Source organism: Episyrphus balteatus, chromosome 1 (assembly GCF_945859705.1).
Source record: "Episyrphus balteatus chromosome 1, idEpiBalt1.1, whole genome shotgun sequence".
NCBI classification, from domain to species: Eukaryota; Metazoa; Arthropoda; class Insecta; order Diptera; family Syrphidae; genus Episyrphus; species Episyrphus balteatus.
Window position 1 is genome coordinate 85,341,634 of NC_079134.1, and position 27,153 is coordinate 85,368,786.

General features: G+C 33.4%; 1 protein-coding gene and 1 long non-coding RNA gene across 3 annotated transcripts; one reads left to right on the top strand and one right to left on the bottom strand.

Moving 5' to 3' along the window:
• Positions 1 to 10,788: 10,788 nt before the first annotated feature.
• LOC129907904 (uncharacterized) lies at positions 10,789 to 12,249 on the top strand. The gene is made up of 2 exons (XM_055984399.1): positions 10,789 to 11,286; positions 11,374 to 12,249. The coding sequence occupies exons 1-2, from the start codon at positions 10,789 to 10,791 to the stop codon at positions 12,247 to 12,249; spliced, it is 1,374 nt and encodes a 457-aa protein (XP_055840374.1).
• Positions 12,250 to 14,549: 2,300 nt separating this feature from the next.
• Positions 14,550 to 15,344, bottom strand: LOC129906921 (uncharacterized). 2 transcript variants are annotated; one of them, XR_008770890.1, is made up of 3 exons: positions 15,087 to 15,344; positions 14,963 to 15,030; positions 14,550 to 14,899 (listed from the first exon to the last, which is right to left on the bottom strand). It is a non-coding gene; the product is annotated as an uncharacterized LOC129906921 (long non-coding RNA). The 2 variants fall into 2 exon arrangements; XR_008770889.1 differs by having other exon boundaries at positions 14,550 to 15,030.
• Between the last annotated feature and the right edge of the window lie 11,809 nt (positions 15,345 to 27,153).

Genomic DNA, 27,153 nt, shown 5'->3' on the forward strand with positions numbered 1-27,153 from the left:
CCAAGTCACAATATATATAAACATGGCCTCTGGGCCACAAGTGCGTTCGGGGAACAGGTTTGACCGGTTAGGTCAACTGTCAAACCCCCGCAAAAGAAAAAAGAATAAACCAACATACTCCCAACTTGATGATATAATTAATCTCCCATCATATTCTATTAACAATAATCCCAAGTTTATAGTAATCTCCCCTTCGGATCCTTCCATTCCCCTCGTTAATTGAATCGTTTATTTTCAAAACATGATAAGTCCACTTTTTTTCAAAATTCGTTTTTTTAAATGAATATGTTCTTGGGGGATAACCAAACATGAAGCATCTACTCAGTCTATATCCGATTTTACAGCTAAGCGAAAAAAATTTTTATTGTCAAAACATCATAAAAGTCCCGGACTTATCATCTTTTGAAAATAAACAGCAACTTTTTTATGAGTAATTGCCTACACATAGAGAAGCTGACTACTGACTCAAAATCTTAAGTTGAAAGCGTCTTTCAAGTAAAATAACTACTCGAAACATTATATTCTATTCCCAAATGCAATTGTTTGATAGACTGAGGCTTTAAAAAAATTGTATATTCATTTTAAAACTAATTTCGCATTCGTTTATTTTCAAAGTATGATAAGTCCAAAATCGTTTTTATTTTTTATCTTTTAAACAATCGGTCCAAAAAGTAAATACCAAACGATATTCTGTAGCTAGGTAAAAGTTCTACAAAATATATTTTTTATACATTTTGCTACACTTAACAAAAGAAAATAGAAAATTTTTTCTTCTACTAAAAAATTTGAAATCATGGACTTATCATGTTTTGAAAATAAATGATTCAATTTCAGTGTGTTCTACCCTTAGAGGATATAATATATATTATGTCCTCTAAGGTTCTACCTTAAAAAAGCCATTGATGGAATAAGTTCCGCTTATGAATATATAACACAACTCCGCGACGGCAACTTACTTATTCTAGTAAAGTCACAAAAAATTGCCGATATATTCCTCTCTTAAAAATTCCTTTCGAATCTTTGCCCCATCATCGTTTCCCATCATCCACACCTTAATTCTGTTAAAGGTACAGTCTATGCACTTTTCTTAATAAATACCCCCAAATCCGAAATCATTAGTGAAATGAAAGACCAATGAGTTACAAATGTGTACAAATTTATGAAAAATGAAAATAACGTTAGCCGTGCCACCGGTCTTGTACTTTTCACATTTGATCGTTTCCACCCCCAACAACCGTCAATGCTGGCTGGTTCACTCTCCAAGTTGAAGAATACTTCCCCAACCCAATGCGATGTAAAACGTGTCAAATCTTAGGACATACTTCCAAGAGATGTAATCGTAACCCATCTTGTGAAATCTGTAACCTCCCTCCACACCCTGATACAAATTGCACTTGCACTTCTTGTGCTAACTGTGCAGAAGAGCATGCAGCATCGTCGAAACTGTGCAAACGGTTCATTCAAGCAAAAGAAACACTAAAAATAAAAACAATCAGAAAATGTTCAATGGCGGAAGCCAAGAGAATATATTCCTGAACAAAACCCTCAATCTTTCTCTTCAATAGAACTCTCTTCAGTTGTAAAAAACTCAACTCCCCCTCAAAAAAACTCTCTTAAATCACAAGAAAATTTGTCTCCCACTGGCAATAACAATAATTCAATTTTCAGTAACCCAACAAAACTGGTTTCTCCCAAAAAAAACACTCCAATGCCAATTGACAGCCAAAACAATATTAATCAATCATCTCCTTCCCTTATCTCAAATTCAACTACGAGTACATCTACTACACAGTCGAACTCCTCTAACACTATTGCAAAATCAACTTCAAAAACAAACGATAAACACAATTCTTCGACTTCAATAGAAAATATTGAAAACCAATCAATAACTTAATCCAAAATTCATATCCATTCCGAAACTCCCATAAAACACTCTTTACTAAACGATAATAAACCCCAAACAAATAAATTTTTAAACTTAGATACAGTTAAAGCAATACATTCAAACTCTACAGCAAACAAACCACAATCACAATCTATACAAACCCCCACTCCAATGTGCACTGACTCATCTGAATATAACGATGATGATGATGACATCTAATCATCATAGTGGTGTCCCTAATACAGACTCTGCCGTTCAGGGACCTAATCATCCAAATTCCACCCGGCTTCTGGGCGGTGGAGTCAATCCCGCCCCACCATATTCTCCTCACCCTCTGATTTTTCCCAGTATAATACTAAATGCCCAGAAGTCTTCAAAAATTATAAACTCCATCCTTAAGGTTCTTCAATGGAATCTTAATGGATACATTAATAACACTGTGCAAGTTTTTTGAAAAATTTTTTTGAGACAGGTGCGCGATTAACTGTTTCGCCCTATTTCGGACCCGAGAAATCGATTGGCGTCATTAGTTTTTCGATTTATCGGTACGACTTCGAACAAAATTTTTTTTGAAAGATTTTCAATTATTTTGAGAATTTTACACTTTTTTTTAGTCATTTTTCATCCAAAAACAATATTTATATTGTTAATAATTCTGCTCAAACGTTATTTGCTACCAGTAGAAAGACACTATTAACAATTTTGAACAATTTATTTGAAAATTTGGAGTTTTTTTTTGAAAAAATTAAAAAAAAATCGAAATTTTTTACATTGTTAATCGTTTTTTCGCTGTTTTTGTTTTCTTTTGCACAAATACATTGCATGTTTTCCATTAAAAATTAATTTAACTGTTAATTTAGTGTTGGTTAAACTTCGACAGTCTATCGATAGCATCGATAACAAAAAAATATCGAGTATATCGATACTTCACAAAACTATCGATAGTTTCAAAACTTCCAAATTATTTTACCACAAGATTACCGATATTATCGATAGTTTTTTCTCAAAACTATCGATACAATCGATAATGGAAACTATCGATATCTACCAAACACTATGTTAATTCGTTGTTTATATCCAATGTCAAACGAAAACTTAACTTGTAGTTCAAATTGTGTTTAATCAATTTCAAAGCTATCGATAATATCGGTAGCCTTGTGGTAAAATAATTTGGAAGTATTGAAACTATCGATAGTTTTGTGAAGTATCGATATACTCGATATTTTTTTGTTATCGATGCTATCGATAGACTGTCGAAGTTTAACCAACACTAAATTTACAGTTTAATTAATTTTTAATGGAAAACATGCAATGTATTTGTGCGAAAGAGAACAAAAACAGCGAAAAAACGATTAACAATGTAAAAAATTTCTATTTTTTTTAATTTTTTCAAAAAATTTTCAAATAAATTGTTCAAAATTGTTTATAATGTCTTTCTACTGGTAGCAAATAACGTTTGAGCAGAATTATTAGCAATATAAATATTGTTTTAGGTTGAAAAATGACTAAAAACAGTGGGAAACTCTCAAAATAATTGAAAAAACTTTCAAAAAAAATTTTGTTCGAAGTCGTACCGATAAATCGAAAAACTAATGACGCCAATCGATTTCTCGGGTCCGAAATAGGGCGAAACAGTTATTCGCGCGCCTGTCAAGAATTTCGACTTGCACAGTGTAATTACCATGAGCTTGAGCTTCTTTTAAAACAGCTCAAACCATCGGTGGTTTCTCTACAAGAAACACACGTTCTCCCTCATACATCAACCAAATCTCCCAAAGAATATGCAGCGTATTTCCATAATCTTCCCACAAACGCTTCAGCAAAACAAGGAACCAGTATTCTAATACATAAATCAATCCCTCATAAGGTCGTTAACATCAATTTTAATTGCACAATTGCAATAGAAATCCAACTTCAAATTAAACTGACAATAGTCTCCATTTACATCCATCCCACCCAACAATTTGTATCTTCAGACTTAGAAAATATTGTACACGCAATCGGGAAACCTGTCGTACTTTCAGGAGATTTTAACTCTTGGAGTCCTCTCTGGGGCTCTCCAGTCGGAAACTCAAGAGGCAAAGAAGTTGAAAGCTTCTTGATTCAATCTAATCTCTTTCTTCTTAACGATCGTAGCCCTACGCATATTTCAACCCACAAAACCTTTACTCACGTTGATCTGACTTTAATCTCTTCACAATTATTTCCTTTCTCTACTTGGAAAAGAAACGACGATCTCCACGGGAGTGATCATTTTCCCATTATTATTTCCCTCAATCTAGGAGTCAGTTCTATCCTCCCCAAACCCAACCCAAAGTTTAAAACTGATTATAAAGACTGGCATCAGTATCAAAAAAAGGTAACTGATCTCTTGTACTCACACCTTCAGTCCCATAATATCAATCGTGAAGAAGCAACAATAAAAAAATGCATACTCTCAGCAGCTAATGTTTCAATTCCACAAATTAAGTACACCCCACACAAAAAGATGGTCCCTTGGTGGAGCCCTGAACTTAATTCCCTGCCACAGACAAAATTATATTTTTGGAAAATATTCAAAAAATACCCCAATGATACAAACTTGATCAACTACAAAAAGCTAACGCTGTTTTCAGACGACAGGTGAAGATTGCAAAAGAAATAAGTTTTCAAAAATTTACAGAAAATCTCGGACCCAATTCAACATGTAAAAAAATCTGGTCTGATATAAAAACGCTAACCTCAAACTATACCCCACATTCCAGAAAAGCCATTCAATCAGAATCTGAAACACTAACCGACTGTGACAAAATCTCAAAACACTTTGCAATAAGATGGTCCTCTATGTTTTTATGTGGGGTAATTTTTATGTGGGGTAATTCATTATGAAAAAATTTGTAACGGTACCTATAAGAACTGGTTTTATTTTTCGAAAAAATGCTGAAATCTTTCCGATGTCTCTTTTACTGTCCGAGATATTTAAAATTTAAGGAGTGGTCTTTGCCTCAGAAATAGCACTGGCCAAACAAATTAAACTTTTTTTTGCCTCAAGAACCAAAATATACTTTTTTAAAGGTTTTTGAGTTGCTGAACTCGAATCCGCAATCAGAAATTCTATTGGCCTCCGGTCTTGAAATATTACCGCTATAAAATACAAAAAAAGGCTTTTTCATAACGGTTATATTTCAACGGAAGCTAATAGAATTTTTCTGATTGCGGATTCGAGTTTAGCGACCCAAAAACCTCTAGAAAAATATGTTTTGGTTCTTGTGGCAAAAAATTTATGACCAGGGACTTAAACTTAAGACTAAATTTAGTTTCTATTTGGCTTACTAACTGAAACTTAAGATATCTCGAGCAATAAAAGAGATAACGGGAAAGAAGAATATCTGTTCTTATAATCACCGGTACAAATTTCTTTATAATGAATTACCCCAAATAAAAACGGAAGCTAGAAAACAGCCAAAATAACGTTTTTAGCATTTTATAACGGTAATATCTCAAAAACGGAGTGCAATCAAATTTTTTGGACTTCAGATTCGAGTTCAGCATATCAAAAACCTATAGAAAATTATATCTTGGTTCAAAATAGTTGCAAACAGTTACAGGCCTATTTCCTTACTCCCGTGCATCAGTAAAGTATTGGAAAAAATAATTTCAAAAAGATTATAAGGGTTTATAGAAAGCAATAGTCTAATAAACTTAAATCAAATAGCTTTTAAAAACGGAAGGAGTAATATAGACTCATTACTCCATATGACGAATTCGTCTCCACTGCTCTTTCTAGAAAAAACCACGTCTCCATACTTTCTATAGACATCGAAAAAGCGTTTGAACGTATAGGTATCCACATAGTTTTAAACAAATTAATTAAATGGAAAATCGGGCAAAAAATGTTTAGTTTCTTAAAATCTTTTCTCTTGCATCGTAAATTCAGAGCCAGAGTTAATTATTGCTATTCAAATATTTACAATTTGAATAATGGCATCCCACAGGGTTCGCCCCACTCGGTTGTAATCTTTATCATAGCCTACGATAGGAGGAATAGGTGCTCTTGAGACCAACGACCGTTAACAGTTATACAATACATATTTGAATATTTGAAATTTGAAAAATGGTAAAAGGATTTAGTTAGTAAGTGACAAAACCCAGCGTACGATGTTGTTTATGGATGTTTGTAAAGGATCAATGCGACGCACGGTGTCGTCTTTTGATAGGTATTGCATTCATGTATCTTCCTAAATTAAAAATATTCTTATCTACGATCCGTTAAACGGTTGAATACATATTTGAATATTTGAATGAAGGATAAATCAACAGAGGATTTTGAATATAAAACTAAATGAAAAAGGTGGAAATTTTTAAAGAAAATCCAATGTAAGCGGTGCAAACGTGTGTTGTATAAATAAAGGATTTATTAGTAAATCAAAAACAAAACTCAATGTACGATGTTGTTTATGACTCTGATCTGTGGACCTGCTCCTATGGTTGAATACATATTTGAAATTTAAAAAAAGGTCAATGTAAGATCTACGAACGTGTGATGTATAAACAAATGATTTTATTAGTAATGGCGTTTTTAATTGGCAATCTGGAAGCAAAAAAAAAGCAATCTGAATGCGATCAATTGGGCAAAACTGACAGTTCTGATTCTGAAAAAAAGAGAATTTCTCTTCTGGTTTTAAAAACAGAATTAGAAGCAGAATCACTCACACATTCATAGATTTAAATGTCAGCAGTACAAAATGTTTGCAGCACAAATACAAATGAAATTTGGGGCGAATACACATATATGTGAAACATGTTAAACTCAAACAATACATTCACACCAAACTTCAGATTCTTCGAAATAAAAAAAACTGTTCAATTGGGATTCCGAATCGAAGAACAATTCCGGATTGCCAATTAAAAACGCCATTAGTCACGAAACCCAAAGGATCGATGCGCATGGTGTAGTCGTCTCAAAACCCAATGTACGATGTTGCTTATGACTCTGCTCTATAGACCAACCGACCATTAAATGGTTGAGTACATATTTGAATATTTGAATGACGGATAAATCAACAGAGGATTCTGAATATAAAACTAAATGAAAAAGGTGGAAATTTAAAGAAAATCCAATGTAAGAGGTGCAAACGTGTGTTGTATAAATAAAGGAGTTTATTAGTAAATCAAAAAAAAAAAAAAACAACCATACATGTTGTTTATGGTTGTTTGTAAAGGATCGATGCGACACATGCATGGTGTTGTTTTGATAGGTTGATGTACTTCAATAAGAATATTCTTACTGATGTATAAATCAACAGAGGATTCTGAATATAAAACAGGTAAGGGAATGCTATATTTTCTTGAAGGGGAAAGACAGGTCAAATAATGCACTGAGTGTCAGGAGTGATAATTTTTCGATTTTTTTCTTAATTTCATATTAGGGGAAATGACCAAAATATTCGTCAGTCCATACTATAAAAGCAATAGTTGTCTGAGTTTTTGAATCAGTTTTAGTTCTTCAGTGAATACTTACAACCTACAACCAACCAACATGTCAAAATTAAAAAAAAAAAATTAAATCTGCTGTGAGTGTACCCAAGGAGGAGCCGTCAGTCTCATCCCGAAAACCATACCTTAGCTTATCGAAGATGATCCAGAAGAAGAAGTTCCCAATAACTTCAGCAAAAAGGATACCTACTAAATACGGTCTGCAAATTTTAGTCGAGCTTGACGACTATGTGGTATGTCTAAATTTTTTAATATATTTTGCATTTTCATTTAAAAATTATATATATTATATTATATAATTTTTAGGTTTTTTTGCCAAAACGCTGTAACAACCAAATGGATGAGGAGGATATCGCGGAGCTACACACGCTCTGCCTGGAGGTCGTGGAGCCTTGGGATCGCTCCTTCGTGATTGATTTCCACGACAAAGAGCACCCAGGACAGTTGCAAAATCAGCAGCAACAACAAGTTTATTAACAACACCAACAGCAGAAACATCAACAACAACATCAACAACACCAACAGCAGGAACAATAACATCAACAAGAACTACAAGAACAACTTCAACAGCAGCAAAATCAACATGAACAGCAATAACACCAACAGAAACTCCGAAGAGGGAGGAAACAAAAGAATGATGTCATTATTGAAGAGGTAGAACATATTTTGCCTACACTCTTCTTAAATTCTCAAAACGAATTACTTAATTCGCAAAAAAACTTTTTTAAATAAAATAAAAATTAAAAAAAATATTTTTTCCTTTGTTTTTATTTTTGATTTCAGCGAATTAAAATTTTGACTGATTTAAGTACCAAAATTAAGCGGTTTAATTTAAATGGGCGGAAAATTGCTTTTAAAATCAACCCTATTCCAAGTCATGAAGAACCAACTTCATGGATAAGAAGGCGATTGAAGATTAGGTACAACCTACCTCCATGTACAATTCTTTCAACGAAGAATGTGCCAAGCGTAGAGGAATTATTTGTGTCAAAAATACGGATAACTTATGCTTGCCTCGAGCTCTGGTTATAGCAAAGGCATACACGGACAAGGAGCACAATTTTGCTAGTATAAGAAGCGATATAGGCAAAATCCAAACTGAGAGAGCGCTTAAGCTTCTGAGCGATACTGGAATCCAAATTCCACCAGGGGGTTGTGGAATGGATGAGTTGAAATTATTTCAAACACATTTAAGAAACTACAAAATTACTGCTTACGAACACAGAACAAAAGGCCGTAAATTAATTTACGAAGGAGTTTCAAATGACAGCAACGATAAAAAAATATATTTATTATATTATAATAATCATTTCAATGTCATAACATCTTTAACTGCCGCATTTTGCTGTTCTTTCTACTGCGAGATTTGCCATGTACCCTACAATACAAAGAGTAAACATTATGGATGTTTGGAGGGAGTTGAGAACACATTTGTGGGGAGTTCTTTTGAAAAAACTGTAAAAAAACATGTACCCAAAGACCAAATGTGTTTTATTTTGCCTGATATGAGAACTCCTAATTTGGAAAATTACTTATATGTATTTTATGATCTTGAAAGTCGTCAAGAAAAGGTAATTGGAGAGAAAATCTGGAATGAAGAAGATGCAGCAGTATCAAAAGTTTTAATTAAAAAACATGAACCAAATTTGTGCGTGTTTCAAAACAAATGTAGTCACTGTATAGAATTTCCTGACTTGGATTTCTGTCAATATTGTGGAATGTCAATGAACGTTATAAAAGGAGAAGAAATTGTACCTAAATTTATACAACATATACTAGAAATTCGGAAAAAGTTTAAAAAGGTGATTGTAGTTGCTCACAACGGTCAATCATACGATCATCAGTTCGTTTTAAACTATGTTTTAGAAAAAACGCACTTATCCCCCGAATTAATAATGCGTGGTACAATTTATTTTCGATTTATTTATTTATTTAAGCTTAGTACAAGCTATGACTTAAAACTTATTAAAAACTAGCTTAAACTATCTTAGACTAATTTAACATTTTACAAAAATAATATTAATGGAAATAGGAAACATAAAATTTATTGACTCCATAAATTATTTTCCTATGGATTTATCGAAACTTCCAAAAGCATTCGATTTACCTTCTGCTTTAAACAGTGGCGTAGCTAGCCTTGTGGGGGCCCTGTATCCAAATTATTTTGGGGGCCCTCCCATTATAATGTAAAATTTTTTCAAAAAAAAGTTGAAAGTTGGAATTCTTTAGAAAGTGTTAATCATTAAAAAAAATAAATGTCAAATTTTCATAAAATTAATAGCTCAAACAAAATTTTTTAAATCCAAAATTTTATTTCTTTTTTAATTGTATTTTTAATTTACATATAGTCGCTGTTAAAGAAAACCGGCATAACTCAAAAATCCTATTTTTTGAGCTTTGCATCCTACCACACAGATGATTCAGTTTGTTCATTTTATGAAAATAGTATGGAAAATTGACAAACCTGCAAATTTAAAACGGCTCTTCTGAAGAACTAGGATTTTTGAGCTATGCCGGTATTCCTTAACAACGCCTAAATATTAAAGCTATAAAGTTAATGCTTTTGTCATAAAAACATTATTGAAATTGAATTAGTGGCTTGTAGACCAGTGAAAATAATTTTTGAAAACAAAATTATTAGCAGCATATGGGTCAAAAACTTGGCACGTTAGAGCCATTCTAGTGCTAGTTGCTAGATTCAAATTCAGAATGTCAAAAGCCATTAGAAAAGTATAATTTAACTATCGTGGAAACAATTTTCTCGCCAATATCACTGTCATTTATGGAAAAATCGATGTTAAAAATCTCAATGTCTGAAATAAAAGTGTAATTTTCTACACAGCCTAAGAAAATGTTCTAATCTAAATAACGGGATAAAATTTTGATAAAAAAAAACTTTAAAATAGATTAAAAAAATAAAGTAATTTTTAACCACATTTTTTTTAAATCAAACCATTTTTGAAAAAGATAAAAATCAAAAACCAATAAATCGACAGGGGGTCTACTTTTGACAGAAATCGTAAAAAAACACGATTTTTGACACCCACCCCAATTGTTCACCCACCCATCCCCTTTCCCCCAATTTTTTGTGGAAAATTTATTTTTCCCCTTTCATATAGGTACCATTTTTTTCAACTATAGTTCTCTATACAGACAGACAAACGTACTTGCGAGACCCACTTTTGTCCTGATTTGCGTGTCTTCGAATTACATTTTGAAGTCGTAGTAGTATTAGTTTGTTGGACGTTGATAGAAACACAGGGAAAAAATCTATCGACACGAAAAAAAATAGACGTGTGTACAAAAAATAATTATCATAACAATTTTAATAATAAAATATTTTAAGTTTATAGATTTTAGTGAATGTTTTTACACGCGTCTTATGCTCTGTATCTTTTGGGGCCCCTATATCCCGGGGGCCCTGTTACATGGATACAGCTGATACAGCGGTAACTACGCCACTGGCTTTAAAGAAAGGTTACTTTCCGTATCTCTTCAATACGAAAGACAATGGGAGATATATTGGAAAATTGCCACCAATGAAATATTATAGTGCAGATACTATGCGAACGGAAGAACGTGCAATTTTCCTAAAATGGTATTCAGAACATAAAAATGATTATTTTGAATATTGCAAAAGTGATGTCAAAATTTTGACAGGGGCGTGCTTGGAGTTCCGAAAAATTTTTCTGACTCAATGTAACGTTGAGCCATTTATAGAATCGGTAACGATTGCTTCAGCTTGGAATTTGCTATATAGGCGGAACTTTCTAAAACCAGACACTATCGGACTAATACCGAAAAACGGTTACAGATGTGTTGACAATCAGTCACCAGAAGCCATCAAGTGGATGATTTCGGAAGAACGTAATGGAAAAATAAACATCAGACATTCGTATAAAGGAAAAGAGGTTTTAATCAACGGGGTAAAAGTTGATGGTTTTTGTCAAGAAACCAATCAAATTTTTGAATACCCCTGATGCTATTACCATTGTCACCCTCTCTGCTTGAAGCATAAACGGGATGATCCTCTGCACGAGAACGAGAATGACACGTTGAACCGAAGGTATGAGACAACAGAAAGACTGAGGGATTTCGGTTACGAGGTAATTGAAATGTGGTCTTGTGTGTTTCGGAAGAATCTCAAGTTGTTTAAAAAAGAAGTCAGAGATTTCTTAAACTACCAAGAACTTATTCAAAGTTCCCCTCTAAATCCTCGCGATGCTTTTTATGGCGGCCGAACCGGAAATGTCGTCGATTTCTACAAGTGTAAAAAAGGGGAAAAGATAAGGTACATAGATATATGTTCCCTCTACCCTTGGGTATGCAAGAATGGAAAATTCCCCATTGGACATCCCAAAATTCACATCACTGGTGATTCAGCCTGCTCAACTACTTCAAATTTGGAAGGAAAGAATGGGCTCGTGAAATGTAAAATTTTACCTCCGGAAAACCTGCTTCGCCCAGTTTTACCAATAAAGCAAAATTCTAAGCTCATGTTCTCACTATGTCGAAGCTGTAGTGATGAGAGAAATGTAGAATCATTGTGTTCTCATACTGATGAGCAAAGAGCGTTGGTTGGGACTTGGGTAATTGACGAGGTCAATAAAGCAGTGGAAAAAGGATACATCATGCTCAATATATTTGAAATATGGGAGTATAATGTAGTCCAGTATAACCCGGATAAAAATTCAGATGATGGGCTGTTCACATCTATGATGAACAAATTCCTTAAAATAAAGCAAGAAGCATCTGGCTGGCCAAGTGAGTGTTCGTCGCAGAAAGAAAAGGAAAAATATATTTCAGATTTTCCTGTAAAAGAAAATATTCAACTGGAATTTTCGGAGATTTGTAATAATCCAGGAAAAAGATCTCGTTTGCAAAACTGATACTAAATTCGTTTTGGGGAAAGTTTGGGCAACGTGAAAATCAGCTTCAAACTGTTGTTGTGAACAACCCTTCAACTTTCTTTCATTTGCTAACGCATCCATCGGTTGAAGTGCTTCACATTCTCCCTGTGAATGAAGAAAACGTCTTCGTTAACTTCGAGATGAAAGAAGAAGCTATCGACTCTCTGTCTACCGTAAATGTCTGTGTTGCTGCTTATACTACAACTTTAGCACGGCTTAAACTATATAACTATCTGGAGAGCTTAGGAGAAAGAGTTTTGTATTACGATACTGATTCTGTTATCTATGTACATAAATCGTGAAGGAGAATTCGAACCTCCTACTGGACAATTCATCGGTGATATGACAGACGAATTGGAAAGTTACGGAGTTGGAAGCTATATCACAGAATTCGTTGATGGAGGGCCTAAGAATTACTCGTATAAAGTGTTAAGCGCAAGAGATAATATGGAATACGTTGTCTGCAAGGTGAAAGGGACTTTTCTGAATTATGCCGCATCTAAATAAATTAATTTTGACTCCATCAAAGAAACTGTACTAAATTCATCTTCTTCAGACAGTGAAAAAATTTTAATTAGATCTGAAAACATTCGACGGACGAAAGATCATCAGGTGATAACAATTCCAGAGATAAAAACCTACAGCGTTAAATCTAAAAAACGTTGTTTTCTTGGCGACCATAGTTCGCTACCATATGGATTTAAAAGACAACGATACAAGCCTGTGTAAAAATGTAAAACAAAAAAATTAATTATGTCAAAAATTGTAAAATTATAATAAAATGTAAAAATGTATGAAAAACTTGTTCTGAAAAAATTAAATGTTAAAAAAATGTATGTTGTTTTTATTTCATAAAAATTTTCGGAGCTCGATAGATCAACAACAAAAAATATCAAAACAACCAGCGCAACCATTGAGAACCTGAATTAGCGTTAAAAGAAAAACAAAATACTGTTTTTTTTTTTTGATAACAAAATTTATTTATTTTATTTTAACATGTTCACACTTTTCATTTCTGAATTCAAACAATTCTATTGACTACTTGATCAAGTGGATTATATTCAATTATACGATCATGGAGCATAAGACAGTAAGCTGATGTGTTTGCTGGTATATTTTTTGATGTTCTCATCTCCAGGCGTATGTCGACAGGTCCTGTTTTTAAGGTTTCGTTTTGATGTCTGCAGTCTATAACAACAATTGGGGAACGCGATTTAAATAGCTCCCAGGAAAGTAATGGTTCGTTGTTAGATTTATTATAATATGTTTTCTGAAAATCGGTATACATTCTGTACAACAAGCTATATCTGTTTCTTTCAAACGATATATTTAGGTCTTCATGTGGGTAGACATCGGAGTTTAGATAAACTCCGTCTGTTAGATCACAGTGATCAAAAATTGTAGGGTCAGCAGATATTTTTTTCAGTTTGTAGAGCAAGGATAATGTAACGAGGTTTCTCTATTTCGTCGCCTCAATAAAATAATGTCGTATGTTACATTCGGCTACTTTTGGGTAAACGCAATTAAAGTTCAGATTTTTTTTTCTCGAAAACTGTACGGTGAATTTTTTTAAAAATATGACATATACAGAAAATATTTGTCTATTGAATTATGTTAGAATTATTTCAATATTCCAATCCAGAAACAAATAATAGTCAATTTTCTCCAATATGCCGATGTCGTATGTAACGCTTTCACAGAAACTATTTGTTAGCCAAACACATACGACAAATTGGTGACACATACGACAAAAATTAGCAAAGTTTTATTCGACACTTGTTTACGACATACGACAAATAGATGTCAAATTCAATGCGAAAAAACAAATAACTAACGTTAATTTATTAACTTTTTAAAATCACATTGGCTCTTGCCCAGCAAACGCAGAACTACAGAAAAAACCGGTGAAATATGTACGTAAAGGAAGTACTTCTTTTCCACTGAAAAAAGATAGGCGCTCGGGAAAAAACTCAGTTATATACTTTCTGTATATAAGAATACGTGAAGCAGCTATCTCTTTCTTGCATGAAAGATGAAATAAGTTTCCCCTGCATTAAAAGTACAGAAAAATGTACTTCAAAACTACATCAGCGAAGCACATCTGGAAGTGCTTCAGATGTACATTTGCCAGTACTTTTTTAGCTACAGAATAATCACTGAAACTTCGAATTTGGAAGTACGTAATTATGTGGTGAAATTTGTACGTAAAAGAAGTAGTTTGTTCCTAGTGAAACTAAACCTTTTGAAATTACACATGAAATTACAAATAAACTCTGAAGTTGAAACTTTGGTTAGAGATTTAGATTTATTCAGTCGAATTATATAATATCAAAACATACGTCTTGTGTGACACTTTACTTGAGACCACTATGAGAAATGTTGGCTTTGAATTTCTCTAAAATCTTATATCTATCCACACAACTGTTGAGGGAAACAAAATGCATGCCTCGCAATCTGTTTGTAATACGAACGTGCACATCTTGATTGTCACTCGAACGAACTGCATCCAATACTGTGGCGAGCAAGGAGTCTCTGACGTCATTTTTATACTCCATATATAGAATTGTTGAATGTTGTTTTTGTCTAGGATTAGAGCGAAAACATCAACAAGTGGTCGGAGGGTGCAGACCTAAGAAAAAAAAAATAATACCATCAGCTTCACAAAGCACAGAAGGGAATCTTATTAACTTACACTACAAAGTCTGTGGAGGAACCTTTTGAACTGTAAACTCAGTCATCGATGTCTGGAATTGATCTCCACTAGAAGACAGAAAAATCAAGAACTATATAATTTATCAATTTTAAAATAAACATACCTTTATTTTCCAAATCAATTGGTGGTGGTCATTTTTTTATGTTTTTTTTTCTAAATGCACAAGGCTGAGGCTGTGCATTTTGTATTTTGATGCTGGAAATGGTGGTGGAATTTGTGTGGCGTGCCGAAGAATTTGTGTGGTAGATTGTTTTTTTAGAAAATTGTTTTCACAAACAACACTGAGAAGATTATTTATTTATTTTTTTTTTTTAATTGTTCTATTTATCTATCAAATGGAGCACAGAAATGTTTTTTTTTTTAACTAATATGTTGCTGTGGCTATCAAGGTTTCACTAGAAAATATAAAATGCAGGAAAAGTAAAATCAAACGCGAGCCGCCATTACAAAAGAGACAAAACTTTGTACATTGCATACATCGCGCTCTTTTCCTCCCATTTACCAAAGAGTTTATTTTTTTCAGGAGAAACAAAATAGTCTAAGAGCCAGCGACCTAAAGTTTGCAGGTAATTGCTTAGTATTCAGCCCTATGAAATATGTTTAAGGACATCCCCAGGCATGTTACTGCAAAAAAAAAGTCTCGTCAGCCGTGGCAAAAACGGTCTGCCAAGCACTTGAATGTGAAAAAAATTTTAAATTAAGAACTCGACCTTAAATCAAAAAAAAATATTTAAAGAGAACGGCAACACTTACAAAACTAAACGATACCTTTTTTTAAAGGTAAAAAGTTATACTACTTTCTGGTTTTTATATAAATGTTTTTTGATGAATAGTTTTTGAAACAAAAAATTTCAAACACAAAATTTTGAAAAAAAATTCGAAAAAGTTCAAACAGTTTTTTTTGTCATAAAATTTACCTAATAAAGTATTATTTTTTTTTGTTTTAATTTCTCTTATATATTTTGAGTCAAACACCAAAAACTAAAAGTCAAAATCTCTTTTACTTTTTGAGAAAACTGAAAATTACCAAACCTTCTATTTTTTCACCAACGCCAAAATTAAGGCTATTAATTATGTCTTTCAGAAAGGAAGTAAGATGTTCACGGGTTTTATTGCAGGAATCGTTCAATGGGTTATAAAAAAGATAAAACCGCGGAGTGCTATTAAATGAGAGGGTGGGAACTGGAGATAGGGGTGCAAAAGCCCCCTTTTTGGTTTTTTCAATATATCTCGTAAACAAAGCATAATTTTGAGATATTGTTCTTAACAAATTTTGTAGAGAATTAAATTTCCTATAATAATAATGTTTTTTAAAAATTTATTAAAAAAATCAAAAAGTAAAAGAGATTTTGACTTCTGGTTTTCGGTGTTTGACTCAAAATATATAAGTGAAATAAGAATTGGAAAAAAAGTTAGTACTTAATTGGGTAGATTTTTTGGAATAAAAACTGTTTGAACTTTTTTTGAATTTTGTTTCAAAATCTTGTGTTTGAAATTTTTTGTTTCGAAAACTATTCATCAAAAAACATTTATATAAAAACCAGAAAGTAGTATAACTTTTTACCTTTAAAAAAAGGTATCGTTTAGTTTTGTAAGTGTTGCCGTTCTCTTTAAATATTTTTTTTTGATTTAAGGTCGAGTTCTTAATTTAAAATTTTTTTCACATTCAAGTGCTTGGCAGACCGTTTTTGTCACGGCTGACGAGACTTTTTTTTTTTGCAGTAACATGCCTGGGGATGTCCTTAAACATATTTCATAGGGCTGAATACTAATCAATTACCTGCAAACTTTAGGTCGCTGGCTCTCGGTCTAAAACTACAATATTTTGAGGGGAGAGATTTTGGTAAATAAGGAAACACATACAAAACATGAGGATTCGCCAATGTTTTGGAGGAAATGTTGAAACATTCATGTTGGAAAACAAACTTGAAGATGTTTTAAACATAAAAGTTTTTTTTTGACAAATGTAAGCGGCTCCGTGAAGCCAGAACTGCGACCTCAAAATTTTTGAACCAAATTTGTCTAATTCGTTTGTCCACCGTTTGTCCATGTTTGTCCACCCAAAATTTTCGTTTGTCCACCCTTCAAAAAAATTTTAGAGCAAATTCTTTTTTTTTTATAGGAAGTCTGAAAAATCGTATAAAACGCTCAAATTTTGAGATAGACGTATAAAACTAAAAAAGTCATCGTTTGTCAACGGTGGACAAACGATGACTTTTTTAGTTTTATTTATTTTTTGTTTGTATACATTTCTCGAGGTGGACAAACGATTGCCGTTTGAATTTTTGAAAAATAATAATTTTTGAGGACTTTTTAATTCTCAGTAGAGGTACACTGTGGTGTATACGTACTTTTTTGAGAGTTGCTATAAAAAAATTCTTTTTGGAATATCTCCTAAACAGAGGGTGGACAAACGATGATTTTTGGTATACGTAAAGAACTCGAGGTGGACAAACAGCAGTTTGAATTTTTGATAAAAATTGATTTATGGAGATTTAAGGGGAGTTTTAATTTTTCAGTGCAAAATTTGTTTTTTAAATTTCTCCTAAACGGGGGGTGGAAAAACGATAATATTTGGTATGTATATAGAACTCGAGGTGGACAAACGATTGCAGTTAGTTTTATACGTTTATCTCAAAATTGGAGCGTTTTAGACGATTTTTCATTTTTCAGACTTCCTATAAATAAAAAGAATTTGCTCTAAAATTTATTTGAAGGGAGGACAAACGAAAATTTTGGGTGGACAAACATGGACAAACGGTGGACAAACGAATTAGACAAATTTTGTTCAAAAATTTTGAGGTCGCAGTTATGGCTTCACGGCCAATGTAAGCCAGATGTATTCAATCTAATTCAAGAATTCAATGCTCTGCAAAGGGAGTGTTAAATTCAGCATTGAATTGTTTGCCGAGTTCATTAAATACTCGATGCTATCTGGAGGAGAAGAGCATGCTGATTTAAGCATTAAGTCCTTTAAAACTCCTATGGTAATAGCTTTGGATGGACAGGATATTGAAGGAATTTTTTGTAAGCTATTGGAGATTATTGATGAAAAAAGTGAAATGTTTGAGGCCCAAAGCTCTGGGTGGAGCATTTTTTGCATCAAACACTTAGAAATCAATATTAACATTCATTGAGAGGGTCAAGCTATATTAAACTGCCCAGCTGTATAGAATCAAAAAAGGCATGTGTTAATATTCAAAATAATGACGAGTATTGCTTTAAATGGTCCATCATATCAGCACTCCATCCAGTCAATCTTCACATAAATAGAACCAGCTCTTATTCAATACCTGAAATATCCGATGACTTCATAAATTTCCCCAATGGACTTCAGCTCAACTTTACAAATCTCACTTTCCCCTTGAAGCTGAAAGATGTATCAAGGAGAACCATATAAATCTGTTGTTCATCTAAGAGACTAGTCGCAGTCACTTCATCTGGATAAAAAATATTTCAAGACTGATCAGCATGCAAGCAAATCATGGGAACCATTCTATAAGAATGTGCAATTCTTGCCTGCTTACATTTAACACGGAAAGAGCATTTCAACAACATCAATAAAACAGTAACTAAACTACCGAAGGAAGATGCCAATATCCTTAAATTTCAGCATTACGAAAGATCTATGGAGGTGCCCTTCGCAGTCTATGCCGATTTAGAGTGCATGCTGGAAAACATTGAGAGTTGTCAACCAGACCCGTCAAAGTCTTCAACGACAGCAATAAAGGTGCATGCACCGGTAGCAGTCTCAAATTATTTGAAATGCTCTTTTAACTCATCATTGGACAAGCTGTTCCAATACACAGGTAAGAATGAAATGAATTCAAAACATCAAATTTATTTATTTTTTTTTTTGATTGCAGGAAACGATTGTACTCAAGTGTTCGTAGATTCTCTAATTGAAGAAACGAAACTTTTGTACCAAGAACACTTGAGCGTAATAGTACCACAAATTGTAACATTTCAAAGCAGCGAAATGTTTACAAGGGCCACCAATTGCCATATAAGTGGTTATTATCTAGGACTGGACAGAGTACGAGACCATTGCCATTTGACTGGAATTTTTAGAGGTGCGGCTCATAGCAGATGTAATTTAAATTTTAAGGTACCAAAATTCTTTCCTATATTTTTCCATAATCTCACTGGATATGATGCCCATTTATTTATTAAGGAGCTGGGTAATACCATGGGGGATATTAAGATAATTCCTTTGAATAAGGAGAAATACATATCAATATCGAACTAGAGAGATTCAAGAGCTATATATGTCCTAGATTCATGCCATTATTATACATTGCCAGGATTTTCATGGAGTGCAATGCTAAAGAAGACAAAGGTTAAACTCGAGCTTCTCACTGATATTAATATGTATAATTTTTTCGGTAAGGGTATAAGAGGGGGATTGACTCAGTGCAGTCTTCGACACTGTATGGCCAATAATAAGTACATGGAAGAATATGATCCAACAAAACCTTCTGAATATTTAATGTACTTAGATGCAAATAACCTTTACGGTTGGGCCATGTCTGATTATTTACCACACTCAGGCTTTCAATGGGTTGATCCTCCAGCCAATTTATCTTTAGTAAAAGAATGGTTGCTATCTGATAAGAACGTGGGATTCGTTTTCAAGATCTACCTCTTGAATATCCGCCACATATTCATGATGACCATAACGATCTACCATTCTGCCCGTCCAATAGATCTATTCATAATAGTAGACAAAAAAAATTGATTGCAGACTTAAATAATAAGGTCAATTATACAATGCACTATAAAACATTAATTCAATGTATTGAAAATGGTTTAGTGTTGAAAAAAATACATAGAGCTATAAAATTTCATCAATCTCCATGGTTAAAAAAATACATTGATCTTAATAATGATCTTAGAACTAAAGCCAAAACAAAATTTGAAAAAGATCAACGTAAACTGTGCAATAATGCTGTATTTGGTAAAACCATGGAGAATGTTAATAAGAGAAAAGATGTTCGGATTGCAATATCAATTGACAATTCAAGTAATGGTAGACAACTCGGCGCTCGTTCTCATTTAGTGATAATATGGCTGCTGTGCAAATGAATCGGACGTATACGGTTTATAACAAACCAATATACTTAGGTTTCTCTGTATTAGAAATCTCTACACTGAGCCAAAAAACAACGTAAAATCAATGGAAACCACTTTGAATCAATGGAAAATCACTTCATTTTTAGCCTAAAGTGGAAAATGATTGAATCAAAGTAGCACACTTTAAATCTAAGTTGTTCACACATAAAAAAAAATAAAAAAAAAAGTAAAACTGGCATCCGCTGGGGATCGAACCTGCTATACCTGGGTTGACAAGCTTGTGACTTACCACTGTGCCATCTCACTTATAAAAATTGATGTGACAAACTGTAACTTAAGCATAGGACGATTTTTAGAAAATTAATGAATATACTTTTCACCGTTGATTCAATGTAGTACGTATTAATAATTACTATGCATTTTTTCTTTGGGTGTAAGTATAAAATGTATGATTTCCATTATACTTATATGAAACCTAAGTTTTCAGAAAAAAATCTTCGGCTGGCTTATATGGATACCAATTCATTTATATATCAAATAAGTACTGACGATTTTTATGATGATATAAAACACGATAAATTTGATACATCTGATTACCCTCCTAATAATCCCTTTGGTATTGCACAGCTTAATATGAAAAAATTGGGTTAAATGAAAGATGAGAATTGTGGGAAGATTATGAAAGAATTTGTTGGGCTACGAGCAAAAATGTATAGTATTGATATTCAGGATTCTCAAGTGATAAAAAAAGCTAAGGGTGTGAAAGCGTCTGCTGTAAAAATATTAAAATTTGACAATTATAGAGACTGCTTATTTCAAAGAAAAGATTATTATTGAAAATGATCAACTTCCGCTCCAAGCAACATACCATATACACACAAACAATCAACAAGAAAAGTCTTAGTGGCGAAGACGACAAAATGTATATATTTGATAATAATATCGATACACTTGCTTGGGGCCATTACAGTATTGATACTTAAAATACTTAAATATTATAAAAAAGTACTATAGATGAGTAGCTATAATTTATTTATTTTAGTATATTTGATATAAGAAAAAAATTGTGTTATTTATAATATAATAGTTAAGCAATTTAAGAAAAATAAATGTAAAACTATACTTATTTAATAACAAGAGTAGTTTGATTAAAATTGCTTTCCGCAACTGGGATCTGTATGAATTGAATATCCAATGCTTTCAAACTCTGATCATCATATCTGGAACATCAAAACAACAACACAAATTGAAAAACCTAGATATATTATATTTGCACTTCAAACTGGAAAAAATAAAAAACTGATGAAGGATCCAACCAAATTTGACCATTGCGAACTAACAGACATAAAAGCATATCTTAACTCAGATGTGTACCCTCATGAAGACCTTAATATTTCATTTGAACGAAACAGATACAGCTTGTTATATAAAATGTACACCGATTTTCAAAAAACTTACTACAATAAAAATATGGCTGAGCCTCTTCTATCTCGGGAGCAATATAAATTGAATGCTCCGATTTGCGTTATAGATTGCAGACACCAAAATGAATAATTGAAATCAGGACCTATCGATATACGCTTAGAGATGAGAACATCAAACAAAATTCCTTCAAACACTTCAGCTTACTGCCTTATGCTACGCCAAGCATCGGAGGCTATAAGCACCCCTTCGATAGTTAAAACCAACAGATTTAAGTAAATTTGGTGCATCAATTACGCCTGTGATTAACTGGTGAATGAAGATTATGTCATTGTTAACCCTCCTTTGAGCCAAAGTTTGAATCTGAAGGAGATTAATCCGATGTTCATAAGGAGGAAGATTATAAGGATCAGACCATGGCAGTCCTTTTAAGGCGAAACGAATGAAATTACGTTGTACTGATTCCAGTCTTGCATTATGGGTCTCGTAAAAAGGAGTCCAAACTTGCGATGCGTACTCAAGTTAGGGGCGTACTAAACAATTGTAGAGGGAAAGAGTCACATAAGGATCTTGAAATTCTTTTGACCAACGCTTCACAAAACCTAGCATAGAGAAGGCCTTATTCACGATGACGTTGATGACGTTATTCACGATGACGTTGATATGGCGGAAAAATCAAGATTATAACTAAAATTAACCCCTAGGTCTTTAAAGCTCTGAACACGCTGTAATTTGTGTTGGGATATTTTATATTCATACAAATTAGGACCACGTTTTTTGGAAAAAGTCATTGTCTGACATTTTATTGGATTCAAAACTAAGCTATTCTTACTACACCATATAGAAAAATGATTAATGTCCTCTTGCAGAAGCCTCCGATCATTAACCGATTTGATACTTTTATAAATTTTCATGTCATCTGCAAAAATGAGAATTTCGCTATGGCGAATACATAATGGGGCATCATTTATAGCTAGAATAAAAAGAAGAGGTCCTAAATGACTTCCTTGCGGAACACCTGATTTTGCGATGAACGATTTGGAGAGAGCGTCTCTGAACTTCACTTGATAAGATCTATTTTCAAGATAAGAAGAAATCCAATTAACGAAAACTAAAGGGAAACCTAGAGTTTTTAATTTAAATTTGATAATGTCATGGAGAGTTGGTCAAAAGCCTTAGAATAGTCCGTATAGATACAGTCAAGTTCCTGTCCATTTTCTAATGTATTTGAGCACTTATGTAAAAAAGTAAGCAAGTTTGTAACCGTCGATCGTTTTTGCATAAAGCCATGCTGTTGAATGCATATAATTCTTTTACAGTGGAACGCCAAGCTATCGCAAACAACTTGCTCAAAAAGCTTTGGAATACAAGACAGCTTAGATATGGGTCTGTAATTGACTATATTGGATTTATCTCCTTTTTTAAAAACAGGAGTAATGAACGCTTGTTTCCAAATGCTAGGAAATTTACCTAACTTGAGAGATAATTCAAAAATAAGTTTAAGTGGAAGAGATAAGATTGACTTACAATTTTTTAAAACAGCTGCAGGAATACCATCTGGTCCCACAGAATAATCTTTATGTAGTAATGAAAGAAAATGGGATACTTTACAAGTATCAATTTGAATATTAGAATATTATTAAATGTAACTTGTGGGCAATTTTCTAAATAACGGAAGTAATCTACGTCCACATTGGCGGGTATGTCAATAAAAGATTGACAGAAGTTAGTCGCAAAAGCATCGCAAATATCTGAAGTATTCTTTAAGATGTTGTTTTCATAGCTGAAATTAACTGGATAGCCATCTGATTTCTTTTTCACATTAACAAATTTCCAAAAATATTTAGGATCTTGCTTGAGACTACTTTCCATAGAACTAAGATAATCTGCATATAAGTTATTAGAGAGGGTTTTAAACTCTTCAAAAAGTGATATATAAATTTCTTTATTACTTGGGCACAGAGTTCTTACATAATTTTTCCAAGCTTTGTTTCTCTTATTTCGAAGAATTTTTAGCTCCTGATGTATACCAAGGATGAGAAACGTTAGAATATTTCGATCTTTTTTGTGGGACTATTTCGCTTATACAATTGTTTAAAACACGGTAAAAGTGAGAAACAGTTATCTCAATGTCGTCCGAAGTGGGTAAATTTTCAATACCAGATGTATTGAGAATGTCGGAAAGCTGCTGATAATTAGCCTTATGAAAGTCAAAGGCAAACGAAGTGTCTTAAGGATTACTATTTTCAAGTAAATGATCGCCTAAATCAAAAAAAAATTTCAAGGGGAGGGTGGTAAATATCTATGTTAGATATGGCAGTGGAAGCTTCTGTCACTACCGTATTAACAGCGTCAGATGAAAAAACTAAATCGAGTATTCGATTTCTAAAATTTTTGATGCAGCTAACTTGCTGTAAGTCTGTAGAGACAATATTGTCCAACAAATGAAGCTCCTGTTGAGATGAAGTCGAAGAAGCTTCAAGGTAGGATTCGTCTTCTGATGGGACCCAGTCTATATTGGGGAGGTTAAAATCACCTAATAAAAGAATTGAACTGTCTAGATCAGCAATTCCAAAAACAAAATCTAGTGCTATTGAAAGTTCTGCAAAAGTAGAAGGGGAAGTTTTGGGTGGGATATAAACATTTAAAACAAATAGATGTCTTGATTTTACTAGTATTTTAATGCAAATTAGTTCAATGTTAAGTTTAAAGGGGAATGTTACAAGGGATGAACAGAAATTATTTCGAACAGCTATGAGAACTCCACCTCCAACCGGGCTCTTAACGTCGACATGACGATCTTTCCTGTAAACTAAGAACTCTTTGTCGAAAAGTTCTGTATCTTAAATAGTAGCGTTCAACCATGTTTCAGTGAAGGCGAGAAGGTCATATGGAAAAGCTTGAGAGTTATTATAAATTTGAGTTGTTTTACTGCGAAGCCCTCTTACGTTTTGGTAGTAGAGGGAGAACCTGCCAAGTTTTTTGAAGTTTTATTATTTTTAGGTTTCTTAATTGATTTCTGTTTGGATGGGACAATAAATTCTTTTACTAAAGTGTTAGATGGCCAAGGGCTGCTAATTATTGAATCAAAAAATGCACTAGGTGCAGTGATTTTAAATGAAGAAACAAAACTATCGGGCTTACTTATTTTAGAACATTTGATACATGAAGCATTTGGAATGGCTTTGGCGGCAATTAAGTGTTCGACTATATCCTTAGACAATGTAGCCGGTAAAAGACGGGAGATAATGATCGAATTATTGAATATAACCCGCTTAACCAAGTGGTCACCAGGATTGTATGAAAATAAATAATCAATAAAAAATATATTCATATAAACAAACACCAAGAGTCTTTTTATTTACATTCAAGGGCCTATTTTTTTCAGTTTGAACATGAATACCACTCGAGAAACACGAGCTACAGAGTACCAAAGATACTGAGTAACATCTCCCTCCCTAAATCCACCCTCTTGAGATCACCTTAAACAGCCCCATCAGCCACCACCCCCCCTACACCCACCCACCTGTATCACCTAAACCACCCACATCAGCCACCACCCCCTACACCCCCCCACCTAGATCACCTAAACCACCCACATCAGGATTCCGATCAGGACATAGCTGCACTTCAGCCCTTGTGAAGGTCACTGATGATTTAAGACAAGCCTTAGACAATAATTTAACTTCTGTTATAACCTTACTAGACTTTTCGAAAGCATTCGACTGTGTAAATTTTAGTCTTCGTTTCTTCCTGTTATTATCGGTGTGCCTCAAGGATCAATCCTTGGGCCTTTGCTTTTCTCCTTGTTTATAAATGATTTACCTTCAGTTTTGTCTCATTGCCAGTTTCATTTATATGCGGACTGTAAAATAAACCGTGAGTACCTATTTTTACATATACATATATACTTTCTTTCTGGGTAGAAAAAAAAGATAAATCCCAGTTAGAGCATCAAAAATTACCGCTAAGAGCAGAATTATTTTTTTTATGTTTCTTATAAATGATTTTTATTAATTTTTTTTTAATGAAATTTGAATTACTATATTTAATGAATTTTATAAATTGTATTGACTTTAAAATAATTGAATTAAAGTTGTTAGATTTAGTATCAAATTCATGGGTTTTATAATTTTTTTGGAAATTGGTTTGAAAGAATGATCATAGAATCATGATGATGAAGTGCTAAAGAGAAGCGATGATGGTGTGTGAAGGATCTTCGACAAGCCATCTATAAGAGAAGACGTAGTCATGACGTAAGCTACATAGCTGGTAAGCAAATTAGGGGCTATCTTCCACAACATGGGCCAAGGAAAATAGCGAAGCATATGTTTTCGAACATATGGGAGGGATGGCCAAGCGGATGCCAACAACACCGGGCAAACCTTCATGGTTCTAGCGAACCGTTATCTTGGTGAGATGGTGGATTTTAAATGAGCATAATCTAGCTTGGAAATAAAGATTAGAAAAATTATATTTAGGAACGATTAGTAATAAGAGGGGGTTTATATCATTAGGTTCAGTTTAGTTTAGAATAAGTTATTGATTATAAGAAGCATTATCTATTTCCAAGTTAAGATGATGATTATTGATAATCCATTCTTTCACCAAGGTAATGGCATAGGTGAGTGAGTATGTCTCTTCCTTTCTTTCTTCTCTCTAACCGTCCGTCCGCTGATAGTCTGATTTATTCGAGTAGCTTTCTTCTTTTCTCTTGCTTTATTTTTAACCTTTTTTATAGATCTGGCATGTAATTTTTATGGATTGAGCTATAGGTGTTTTTGGAAAGGACAAAAACCCACCCGTCCGACGAGCTTAGCTGAGCCTCGACAAGCATGCCGCCGTCCTAATTCAAAACTCCAAAAGAGCCCCTATGGCCAAATAACAAGTTCATTTCAGGACGATGTCCAGTTGTATTTAAGCTTTCCTTTAGGGATGATCGAGGATGCTATATCTAAAATAAACATCGATTTACGCTCAATTTTCGATTGGTCTACACGGAATGGACTAAAACTTAATCCGGACAAAACAAAAGATATCCCAATCTCAAAAAATAATCCTTTTATCCCAAACTTTCCTCCCATCCTCTTAAACTCCTGCCGAATTGAATATGTCACACACGCAAAAAATCTGGGAATGATCTTCAATAACAGTTTAACGTGGGATACTCACACACTCACTCACATTCGGTTATTTCTTCGAGGATTGTCGATCACAAAATCGTATTTTCTGACAGAAGTAAAATTGAAATTGTCTAAAGCACTTATAGTACCTATATTTTCATATGGTTGCGAATTGTTTGCTGATCCTGACTCCTCAACACTTCAAAGGTTTAAGGTTGTGTTTAATTCCATAGTCCGGTTTGTATTTAATTTAAGAAGGTACGATCACGCATCGTCTAAGGTTTCTGAAATTTTAGGCTGTAGCTTGAAAAAACTTTCTTAAATATAGATGCTGTTCTTTTCTCTACAAAATAATTCTTAACAGGACTCCGAGCTATTTGTTTGAAAAACTAGATTTTTGTAGATCAAATCGATCAATCTTACTTCGATCCATCACTTTTGCCACTTTAACTTTAAAATATCCCAAAATGTCCCCTTTTCTCAAAAAATACCATTTTTTCATAGATATGAATGTTTTTTTCATTTTGATTCTTAATGATAACACTGGTTTAC

What these genes read in the sequence shown, in the direction of transcription:
- LOC129907904 (XM_055984399.1), top strand. Translation starts at nt 10,789, where the DNA reads ATGGATACAGCTGATACAGCGGTAACTACGCCACTGGCTTTAAAGAAA. An exon ending in AAGAGGTTTTAATCAACGGG is followed by an intron (nt 11,287 to 11,373) that starts GTAAAAGTTGAT and finishes CTCTGCTTGAAG; the next exon opens with CATAAACGGGATGATCCTCT.